The 12,241-nt window shown below is 33.2% G+C and overlaps 1 protein-coding gene across 2 annotated transcripts; it reads right to left on the reverse strand.

Annotated features, from left to right (window-relative positions):
- On the reverse strand, positions 1 to 10,339 carry LOC107370627 (glutamate receptor 1-like). 2 transcript variants are annotated; one of them, XM_089268673.1, is made up of 11 exons: positions 9,859 to 10,339; positions 9,354 to 9,503; positions 8,966 to 9,060; positions 4,845 to 4,998; positions 4,173 to 4,597; positions 3,683 to 3,892; positions 2,973 to 3,194; positions 2,659 to 2,877; positions 1,503 to 1,861; positions 886 to 1,084; positions 1 to 814 (listed from the first exon to the last, which is right to left on the reverse strand). In XM_089268673.1, exons 1-11 carry the CDS (start codon positions 9,953 to 9,955, stop codon positions 278 to 280), a joined length of 2,667 nt encoding a protein of 888 aa, XP_089124799.1. In that variant the 5' UTR covers positions 9,956 to 10,339; the 3' UTR covers positions 1 to 277. The 2 variants fall into 2 exon arrangements, with proteins under 2 accessions (XP_089124799.1, XP_089124800.1); XM_089268674.1 differs by lacking the exon at positions 9,859 to 10,339 and adding an exon at positions 9,620 to 9,788.
- Between the last annotated feature and the right edge of the window lie 1,902 nt (positions 10,340 to 12,241).

Genomic DNA, 12,241 nt, shown 5'->3' on the forward strand with positions numbered 1-12,241 from the left:
TTTGAATAAGAAAAGAGCTCGAGTTTATTATTTTCAAAATATTCCATGTTTATTTAAACATTAATTGATGCATTAACAAATTGTGCTTTTTCATCAAAGTAATTACAATACAAGATTTTAATAAGATTACAATTTATCCAATTTTAGTCTTACAACCCAAGACCAGTATCTACATGTAAGTATTATAAATTGTTGAGTTGTAAAATTATCTTCATTACATTTGGTCATACTGGTTGATGGTTTAATAAATTGAATCACATTTAATGGATATCCGTGTTTAGTTCAGTGTATTCATCTCATTGTTAATCAACGTTTCACCAACTTTCAATCGCTCACTTTCCCGTCTAGATCTCCAGAGATACTCAATAATGGCGACAATCATCGAAATAATGAGTCCAGCAATGAGAATGTAAAAACAACCAGCAACATTGTACAGGGTTAATGAGCTTTTACTCGATTCTTTGCTGTCACTCGATTTACACTCGGACCTATCGTACCACCATTTGTGTTCCAGTCGAGTCAAGTCACCCTTTTCGGTTAAATGTAAAATAGCCAAGTTAAGTGATGTTTTTAATGGTGATCCCAATGGAGTACCAACACCATACCCTTTAATGTGTATGTTATGGCCAACTTTCATGGTGTCACAAGGTTGACGCTGATTAATATAATCAGCTGCAGATGATTCCATTAGAAAGGCGTAGTTACCCTCTGATTCACGAACCCGGCTTATTCCTTCTTTATATGAATTCACGAAAACATGTGGATGTGAATTCATGAATTCCCACATTCTAGAGTAAACTTGTATCTTTGATTTCTGGAGGAACAAAAAGAGAAGACATTAGAATCAATGGAAAAATTAAGAGTCAAGTTTCATTATTTACCAACCTTAAAAAACTCCATTGTAGACGCATCTTTAAGAACTCCATATTCAACTCTAGTTTGCTTAGCAAGATCATCAGCACTGTTGATTGGTGTTACCATACGTTCAACGGTTAAAAAGGCAGCCAAATTAGCAGTATAAGATGAAATTATAATCAAAGTGAAAAACCACCAAACACTGCCAACAATGCGACCAGCATAAGATCTGAAAGAGTGAAAACAAACAGAAACAGAGACGAAAAAATTAATGGCTTCAGTTTAAAAGTAAAGAGAAATATATAGAGAAATTCATTCCAATCCAATTAAAGCAACATTTAAGATTAAGAGATTATAAGATTCTCTTGTTAATTAATAGATCCTTCTCTATATCTATGAATTAAACAACATAAAACATGTTCGCTTCCAAAGATCCGTTTCTTCAGTTTTTCGTCCTATCCATACACCAAGCAATAATAATGTTACAATATATTATTATATGAAGTCAAAACATAAAAATTTTGCGCTAAGATTAAGAGATTATAAGATTTTCTAGTTAATCAAGAGACCCTTCTCTATATCCATGAATCAGACTTCCATTGGAATGACACACAAAAATAATAATGATTACGAGATAATGGACTAACCTTGGACAAACATCAACTCCTTGTTGCATTATGGCTCCAAGTGCAAACCAAAGGCTATTGTAAAGAGTAAAATCATTTGTCAAAACGGTTTGACCCTCATGTGTATGAGCAACTCGACACTCCATGGGTGAGAATCGGCTGACAATGAACATGACCACTGAGACACCAAAATAGCTTAAAATGATGCAAATCCAAATCCCTGGACTTAATGGATTCATGAAGGAGAAGATACTTGGATTATTTGTGACTGGCTTTTTGATCACGATACTGATTCCCAGTGATTGGAAGGGTTTAGTAAAATCGATAACACGTTCACGGTCTGCAGTTATTGTTAATGGTGCTATTGCAATATCAGCTTCCTGGTTGATCAAGGTAAAACAAAATATACATATTAATATGAATAATATGATCTAATTGGATAAAATTTCATCGAATAATGGATTGAAGTTCTAAACTCTGCATGATGTTTTCTGGTGCAATTCAGATTGCAGCTAATATTCAAAAGTGTAGATGGAAGATTATTTTAAGGCATGGACATTGAATGATGTCCATGCATACATAAAGTACATATGTACAAAAGTAAGAACAAGTACATAAGTACAAGATCATTCAATATGAACCTAAATCTACACCCTTTCGGTTATAGCGTCAGCGAACTTTTGCCTTGTATTTTTAACTGCTCAATATCAATCCCTTTCACTGTTTGGTTAACATTGATCATCCAAGGAACTCAAGATTTCCTGAATAAACGGCGCTTGCCTTGAACTGAAAAAGGCATCAATAATATTGAGTGAAAAGTTGACACATTTCCAAGATTGACTCAAGTTGATATTGATTCTGGTTTATATTAATATTTACATTTTTAAATCTGTCTTGAAAATGTATGGGATGAATGTAAGCTGAATGATATTATAAAATACAGAAACATTGTATCTGCAGATAAAATTCGATAAATCTCGCTATTTGGTTCTGAGAGAGAGATTTTATCTGATCAAAAGGAAAACAACATTAAATCAGATTGAAACGGTAAACACTGAATTAACCGATGAAATATTTAAAAGGCAAACAAACAGAAGAGAGAAAAGTTTGACTGACTAATTCAATGTTTCCATTTTATACCATTATCGATGTAAAAACAATGTTCAAATCCATTTACCTGTTTAATCAATTCACCAACCATTCCGTTCCATCCAACAGGGGATTTTTTATCTGGTGAACCATACCTGTAATCAGCCACAAGTTGAAGCGTATAATTTATCTTCAAATGTTCAGCAAGCAAATCTGCCAAATCTTTGCAGTAACCTTCGAATCTATCATTGCCTTCATATTTAACTCCATCTTTACCCGTTTTTTTATACATTAAGTAAGGTTCATCCTGTGAATAAATATTTTCATTTGTCATTCTCATGTTTCATTTAGACTTGAAGATGAAAACCAAAGAAAATAAATTGAACAGAAAAATTCACTCACAAGTATGCTTGTAACAATAAAAGTTTTATTTTCATAATTGGCGTTGTTCTGGATAGCTCGATGATGGTTTGTTTGGACTGATGACATTCCTTCTTCTTCTGACCATTCAGCAATCTTGGTCACCTCACTATTCATTGTCGTTTGAATCATGTCTATTGAATAATTGCGACGTACACTTGAATCATCAAAGACAATTCGCCCCGTTAGACCTTCAATATTCGTCTAAAAAGGAACAAGAAAAAAGTGTTTGGACGAAAGGAAAATGCATCATTATTAGGTTGATTAGAAAGTTGTGAACGAAAAGGTTGTCTTATTGTTCGGTGCTTGCTGAACTCAAGTTAGCTCTGTTCATCATTTTTTGAATCAAACATTCCAGCATTTTCGGTAGAAAGCGCGAGAACCGAAGTTGTTGGTTAAGTGCTGAAAACAAATTTTGGTTTCAAGTCATGAAGTTTCTGTGAAAATCTAATTCATTATCTGTCCATTTGCCAAAAGTAATTGAAATTATTCGAATATTTGCACAGATTTCTTGATTTTATAATTTTGTTTAATACTGTTTTTCGAATGCAATTTTCTGGTTGAGCTTTTTGATTTACTTTAATAAGAAAATGCATAGAAATTCGATTCTCATAAAGATCGAGAAAATTGAAATATTTGTAACGATTAAACTAAAATCTTATTTATGGTGCAAGCAAAATCAATCAACTTACTTGTTTCAAGTATTGAACAATTAACCTTCCATGTTCCCAGTAAAGAGTTGGATAAGTTTCAGCACAATTGATCCCAGGCTTTGGATTATTTCCATTATAAACTTCATTGTCACGTAAATTGGCATCAAATACATTGGGTCGATCGGTCAATATGCGATCCAGTGCATCAAGCAAGATTCGAGTTCCATCAAACATAAGAGCAGCATCAGCCTGGAAGCAATCAAACTTTTAAAACTTTGTTTCTTTCAACGGAAAAAGTAAAAAACGAAACTTTGAGATCGAAAGCAGAGACAAAAACATTGATTCACATGAGAATCAACAACCAATGGCAAAGGTAAGTTTGCTGAAAATGAAATATTGAAAGGATAAAGTATTGACGCAAGATGACATTTGATAGCTAAAATAAATAATGCATTTGCTTCTGTTTAGTTTGTTTCTTTTCGTGTTTTTGGTTTCTTTTTTTCAAGAATTTTTCTTTTGTTTTTCTTACTGAAATGTAGTGATTTCCAGCTCCTGGCCATTGGGAAGGATCCAATGCTTTCCAAGAGCTAATGAAAGTTTGGAAAAATGTCGAATTTCGATTGAATATGCTGAACCCAGTCAAATTAATGGCTCCAAATTCATCAATTTGCATTCCTGGTGAATAAAACTGGTCCATAATCAAGTTTGTAAAAAAATAATGTAAGTTTCTTCGACCCATATAGATGTCGCGAACATGACGAGAGATCATTTCTTTGGCCACTTCAGTGTCACATTCAACGATGACATATTTCATTGCGTCCTTTTCTTTGTGTTCAATTGCTCGGAGGAAAGAATAGCCTTCAGTGCCGTTGGTGATCCTCTTCACTGCTCGCAAGTGCAAAGTGTGTCCGTCCGAGTATAAGATTGAAAAGACGTGTTGTAGTTTAATTAATCCTAAAAGATTAGAAAATAAAAAATATAGTGGAAATCAGACTCTTTTCAATTATCAATTGATTTTCAATTTATTGACGTTCAATTGGTTTATGTACGGTTATTTTTATGTACCCCTGATGGGGCTACATATAAACATAATCTGATAACTTTTAGCTTTGAACATGAATTTTGCACCAAACAAACGAAAATTTGTTTTCATTCTCATGTAGCAAACAGATTGTTAGAATGTGTCAACTTTTTCGCTCACCATCGTCTGAATCGTAAATGTAGATTATGTCTGTCCATCTGTATAATTTGATAACATCGGCTATTGCTTTAAGATACTCTGGTCGTATGTTTAAGCCAAAATTGGGAATATTTTGACTGTTTGTTTCCGGATATCCTGGATGAATGAAAGGCATCTGAGATGGAAAAAGAGAGGAAAAAATTGTTTCAAGTAACACAAATAACAGTAAATTCAAAAATGAGTAGCAAAATTAATATAATCCATACAATTTATATACTGAAAGCTGCGATTGAACTACATGTTCGAAAAATAATCAGTGCTCAATCAGATTCAGGTTATTGAGAGACTCACGGTTAAACAGGGGGAAAAATCAGAATCCTTATCTTTTACTTTTGACTTTGTGGAAAAAACTTTTTGGTTATTCAGGTTGATGATTCATTGTTAGATTAGGAGTATACGTAAAAACTGCCTTTGAAATGAATAGTTACGTACAAAAAAGCTGGCCCTAGAAAAATAGACCAGAGACAATTTGTGTAATTTAAACATTTCCTGGTCAAAAGTTAGCGATGAAACTTTTATTTTCACAACATTTAACCAACAAAAATTTTTCTGCGCATTACTAATGATTGATGACTAATTTTTATCATATTACAACGCTTCTTCTACAATTGTGATCTGCTGATTTAATGTTATCATCTCTAGCAATTTCTATTTGATTCTTTCATTATTAAAATCTATTAGTGTGCTATGGCTCGAACCAACGACCTAGCCAATCAACCTCGAAGAGCGAGAATCCAAATCCGCAAGAAACAAAATCGTTCATCAAGTTCATCTTCTGATTCCTGTCAAGTAATATTTAATATTGATTGAATTTGAAACTGATGTTTAATTGTTCCTTTTTGATTTTTTGTTTAGAAATCGAAACGTTCACGGCCGGATGTGGAGGTTTTCCTACCGACGACGTGTGCCTCTGTTACGAATGTAAGTAGTTTAATGATATTAATATATTCAAACATATAATGATAACTTATTTCTCCAGCAGTCACAATGTGTTGAAGTCGGAATGAGTATTTCAGCAATGGATGCACTAGCAGATAAGATTACAGATCGACTAGTTGAACATTGCAAACGTGAAAAAATAAGAAAAGCTGCCGCCAAACTGGATTTTTTACGTAGGCAATTAAACGAAAATTGATGGCTACAGCACATCATAAAAACAATTTATATCATCAAGTTAACATCACGATATGAAATAAAATCAAACTTAAAGCTTATTTATCTGTTTCATAATTTCTTTAATAGCAAAATTTCTGACAGCACTTTTACACTACTTTCGGACCAAACCCCTCCCCGTACAACAACACACTTTTGCTCAAATAAACGGAGGTTTAACAAATTTAAAATTATTTATTAACATTTTGATTCGTCTTTAAATAAAATTTACCATCAATATTCGGCTTTGAACAGCATTGGACTGAGAGCCAGTTGAACAAAAAAGTTGCGAATTTGTTATTTTCGTGCACCGAATTGTTTCACCAGTACTAAGAACGATTAAATCACGTATGAAATTACCAGTTTTGACGTCCCATAATTTAATTTTGCCGTCATTGCTTGCTAAAACAATGAATTTATCGTTGATTTCCAGACTCGCACGCGAATGTCCTTGAACTCCAGGCAGTGTGTATAGGCAGTTTCCTGCACTTAAATGCCAAACTCTGATTCCAGCATCAAACGAGCCTGAGACTAGTACGTTTTTACGTAAAATCAAACATCTAATTGGAGAATAATGGCCTTTCAATAGACGTTTTAGTACTTTTGCATCAGTAGCAAAAACTCGTATCGTATAATCATAGCCCCCCGAGACAATAAAATTGGCTGTAAATTGTAAAGCGTAAATCTTATCAACGTGTAAAAATTTCGAAGACAGATTGCTGTTTTAAAATCCCAAATTTTTAAACAGTTATCGTATCCACCAGACACAATTATCTCGCCGTCGAAACTAAAACATCTGACAGCACCAGAATGGCCATTTAAAACATGAGAGCAAACCCCTGACTCTATATTTCAAACTCTGAGAGTTGTATCTCGGCTTCCTGAGACAACATGATTTGCATGTAAAGCTAAGCATCTGATTGTAGCAGTGTGTCCATGAAGTGTTTGCAGACAATGGCCACTCATAGCATCCCAAACTTTTATAGTTGCATCAACTGATCCTGATATTAAAATGTTTTCACAAGAAAGTTGAGATGTCCAAACACCTTTTGAATGACCGTACGAAGGCATTCACCAGTAATACTTGACCAAACCTTCGATGAACAATCACTGCTTCCACAAACAATAATCTTAGATTCAGGATTAAATTGCAAACAAGTAATTACATCAGAATGTCCATTCTTTTTCAATACTTCTTTAAGCATTTTATACTTGAGCTTTGGCTCTTTTGCACTCTGTTGCTGTTGATGCATTGTCAAGTCATGTGGAAAACGTCCATATCTCCAAACTTTTTTTCGTATGCTTTTTTATATTTTATTTTTTGCTTGATGAAAAGGTCATAAGTAATTGATAATTTAAGGTTATTTTGGTAACTCTATCGCTTTCCATTTAATAATTATTTTAAAAAATCTAGTGGTCTTAAACTTTTGTCACTCACTGTAGTATTAGTTAGTAAAACTAAATTCCTTCTGCATTAACCTTTATTGAGCGTTTTGTTTTAAATCAGATTTTATGAAATCCCATTAGTAGTAAGTAAGGACTACGGCGTAAAAAAGGCCGTCCTTAGCCACGTATGCCAAATAGAGAGGGGGGTAAAAGGGTGGGCAAAAATCGGGGGTGCATCTTAATTCCTGAAGCAATGAGTAAATCAACAAGTTTTTCTCGATAATCTTTTCATGCTTCTAAAAGTTCATAGTAAATATCAAAGTATGAGTTTTAAAGCAATTATTTCTCTATTCCAAATTCTATTGTTAAACTTCCGAAAAAATCATTGTTGAAGTCTTTCGATGAACTTCCGAAAGTTGGTACTAATGTATTCGATGAATCCATCTTTTTTACTTCATTGGTTACTCTTATGTGTGAGTTCCTATCATCTTCTACAACCAGCATCAAAGGTATGGTATTACCTTCTTCAGGAAATTTTGTTCATGTAAGGATATGTAAATGTCCAAGCAATTTGGTCCAGTAAGTAAAGATCCTTCCTTAAAAATATACTGTACCCCAGAAACAGTCAGAAAAGCGTGCATGTGTACGCAAAGGGGAGAAACTTGTGTATTAACATTAAGCTACAATGCATTGGCACATTCGTCTGCCCATTGTAGACTTTTACTCTTTAACAAGAAAGAGGAGTACAAAATGATCATCTATGACCCTCTAATTGCTTCCTACGCTGCCCCTGGTACAATTGAAAAGCTATTCGCCAAGAAGCTGAAAATTGGGATTGGGAGATCGCGTGTGGCCGGCAAAACCTTGGTTAGAAAACCTGTGTGAGAAACTGTCTACGAAAGGCAATTCAACTAACAGGTAAGTATAAAGAACCAACCATTGTAATATCGTTTGATTTTGTATTAAAAAAGTTAATTAATTTTATTAATAAAGTCTTATTTCTCTAGTCAAGATGGCACTTCAGTTTTATTACACCCCCTTTCTTCCCTTTCTTTTCGGTCAAAAACATTTGTTGCTAAGGACCGCTTTTTTTACGACGTAGCCCTTACTTACTAATCCAATTATTGGACCATAACTTTTCCTTCGACCTCAGTCTAAGTTATTTATGGAATTTAATCAATGTTTCATTAAAGCTAATGTTAAGTGTTCGCAGTTACATATTTGGTCCAGAAAATGAAGTGTAAGCTTGTATGAGTATGGATCAGTCGACCACGGCGTACGCGCAGGAAACATGAGCGCAGAAGCTAATTCAAATAAGGCGCAGCTTTTTGCGTTCATTAAAATTCATGTGCGCTCGTTTAAATTTAAATTTCCTCAAAAAAAAACCTCCACTGAGACTCGGCCCAATAATCACTCAATCAACTCGACCAACTCTTTAACCACTGAGCTAGTGAATAAATCATCAGAATTTGATACAATTTTTGAGGTGTATTGAGAAAGCTGACATTGTTACTTTTGTTGAAAGTGAAGCATTTGCTACTTACCTGGAAGGTATTTGAATAAGAAACAAGAATCTCATAAGATGGTCCAATAATTGGTGTAACAAGAGTGAATATACCTCGACTCAGCTGTAGGCACACTGTTGGAAGAAAGATGTCTCAGGTTAAATAAATGCGTTATTCTTCGAGTACTCTAGTGAATATCTTCATAACAATATGAAAACCTGTTGCCGATACGAATCTGTGAGCCAAAAGTAAATCTGTAAAAACTTATGCTAATACATGTACTACAGTCTATATCGAACATAGGTCTCTAACATTTTTTACAGATCATTTAGAGCAGTTCATTGTTAACTCGCGATCATTTTGAAAGACTTTTCGATTCCGGTCGACTTGGAAATTTTTATATTGATCAACATGATCTGTTACTTACTATGACGGGTAAACCTGAACGGGTCATTGGTGTCAATAACATCTGTAATTGGTTCAACCTGGAATCGTGAAGATTCATTCTTGTTGTGCAACGAAATTGCATATTTAAATGCACTTTGAAGTTCAGTGCTTCCTGGTGTAAAAATGCCCCCTGAAATGAACGAGAAAAAACAAATGATCAGAAAGGAAGAAACAATTAATTAACCTGGAAACACACACAAGCAGCATGAAATGATTCCAGTCAATAACAGATTTCAATTAACTTACAGCCAGTCGAGTCAAAAGTTACAAAAGAAACTCTTTTTTTCTCAAGTCATCGTGAAATGAAAAGATAATTTCCGTTTTAATGCCCAAAACGAAACTTTCTTTTATTGTTCATTTAATTTTACTCTTCTCCATAAGAACGAAAATATAATATCTTGAGATAATGTTGGTTAAATGTTTCAACAAAACCTGTTGACTATTTGAAAAGGTTTTGACTTTGGACAAAAATGTTTACTTCTTACCGATAGGAATTTTATGTCGCTGTAAAGTTGAGGAAACATTGAGAGTTGATAATGTTAATATAATAAACTTGGTTAGACAAGGAATGAGGTTAATCATGATAACTTTAAATGTATTGCCATTCAACAAATCACAGGATAAGTTTTGGATGAAAATGTCAACAACAGATGAAAAAGAGATGAAGATTTAGTGATGAACTTGATTTGGCTTGATTTGAGTTTATGTTTGTTTCAGTAATAATTTGAGGAGAAACGTTTGTAAATCAAGGTACATAAACAATGTTATTAATCCTTTTAACGTTATAAGAGTTGAGTAGAAAAGATTTTCATGGTTTTCTGTCTTTTTTCAACATATATTATAATATTATCAACTATGGAAGGCCTGTAAAAGGATGATTGAGATTATGTTTATGATGATGGGGATTGGTGTTACTAAAAAGGGGGATTTAATAACATTTTCAATTTTAAATAAGTTATCTATTAAATGAAGCCAGTATTAGAAGCTATTAAATGAGAAAATATTTGAAGGTTACAAATCATCGCGTCCTTCGATGCTTGGCTTGTGATCAAACAGTCTCAATATGGATGTTGTATGCTATTGATGGCTGAATTGAATTAAAATTAAAAACCATGCTACATACACACTGTAATGCACACATGTGATCACTACATCGGAGATATTCAAGGATAAAAAGCGAGGCCCTTGGGGCCGAGAGTCTTACCATTTATCAATCACTTGAATGTTGGACAAAAAAATGATTTGAATTTCTTTTTCGTTTTTCACCCTTTTTCATGTGAATTATCACAATTTGAGCAATCAATGAGATTCGAGTTTGGCCAACATCTTTTCGAATCTTCGTCAACTTTCATCTGAAATAGCTTTCAATCATTAAACTGAACCCAACAATCAACAACTATTAATAATAACAATAATAAGATTAATGAGAAAAGGTGAAGGAAACAGAAAAAAAGTGATCTTAAAATTTTCTGACTGTTTCTGACTTCGCCAGACTGTTCAGTCAGACTAAGGTCTATTCTAACGTCTAAGGTCTAACGATTAATGAATGTTACATTTTTACACTTGAGGTTAGTAAAAAGAGTTTTAGTTAAACATCATTTTAAAGGTTAACATGAGTAAAAATGAAATTAATACTAATGTGTACTTAATTATACATCTAATACTGAGTGGTAAACGACTAATACTAAACGGATAGGTCAAAAAGTAAACGGCTATATCTTAGGAACGGATTTGTTTATTGATCTGAAAATTTGTATATAAATAGATTTTTATTGAGAATTAATGATTCGCTATTTCAAAATACTCTCACCTCTTTACAATTAACGCTAAAACATAAAAACAGCTATAAATTTTTGACAAGTTTAAATCGAAATGTTATAATCCCATTATAAACTGCTTTTTCGAGTCGTGTGAGTGTTTTTATTTCGCTTCTAAATACCCTGTCTTTTGGAAATTTTCAAATTCCTGGTAAAGCATATTAACATGAAATTAAAATGACCGCGATCGTGCACCTCTCGAGATATAAAGCCCCAAAGTTTAACCTACTCGTTTACACATCTCTTACATGTTTGTGTGTCTTGTACAGGAGCGGTTCCTTCACTTTTATACAAATCACAATAGTGATGTACAAATATTATTATTTGTGCAATAATGTTCGATATTTCCGCATCGATATTTTTTACAATATATCGAATATTTAAATGAACTTAACTTTTGCTATCAACGGACAAATTTAAACTCCACAGAAGAGAAACTCAATTTTTACTTTTGTTGTTTATTTCTCAACTTTTTTCCCGGTCATTTTTAGTCTTTTTTAAGTCTTTTGCAAGTCTTTTTTTACCTTTTTGTGAATCATGCCAAAGACAAGTAAATACTGGTCTTATTTTGAAAAGTTGACTGACCAAAAGTCAAAATGTTTTCTGTGTTCGAAAAAAGTGGAAGCGCCCGAAAACACTTCTAATGCTGATAGTATTGATGATGTAACTCGCTAGATCTAAAAAGTGCGCATCCTGAAGTAAATTTTCAATATTTCAAAATCTAATATTGCGATACTTTTATGATTATTACAATCTCTTTCAATTTAAGTTGTTATATCAACAAGATCATCAATTATTTTTTGGGTTTTAGTTGGCAAATTGTAGCCTATGCAATAGTAAATCTTGTTAGTTCAATTCCTCTAATTTTTAAACGATTCTTTCTTCAGATGGCGAAATCGATCAAATTAGTGAATAAGATTGCTTGGCTTTGAATAATGATTGTTTGAATGCACACACAAAGAGCCGATAGAGTATTTTCTAGACAGTTTTCCCCATTCAGACTATTCTTTCGTCGCTTTCTAAATGCATTAAATTTTTGGTTAATCACAAT

Source organism: Tetranychus urticae, chromosome 3, assembly GCF_039701765.1.
Source record: "Tetranychus urticae isolate SD_2017Ah chromosome 3, NJAU_TeUrti_SD_1.0, whole genome shotgun sequence".
Taxonomy (NCBI): Eukaryota; Metazoa; Arthropoda; class Arachnida; order Trombidiformes; family Tetranychidae; genus Tetranychus; species Tetranychus urticae.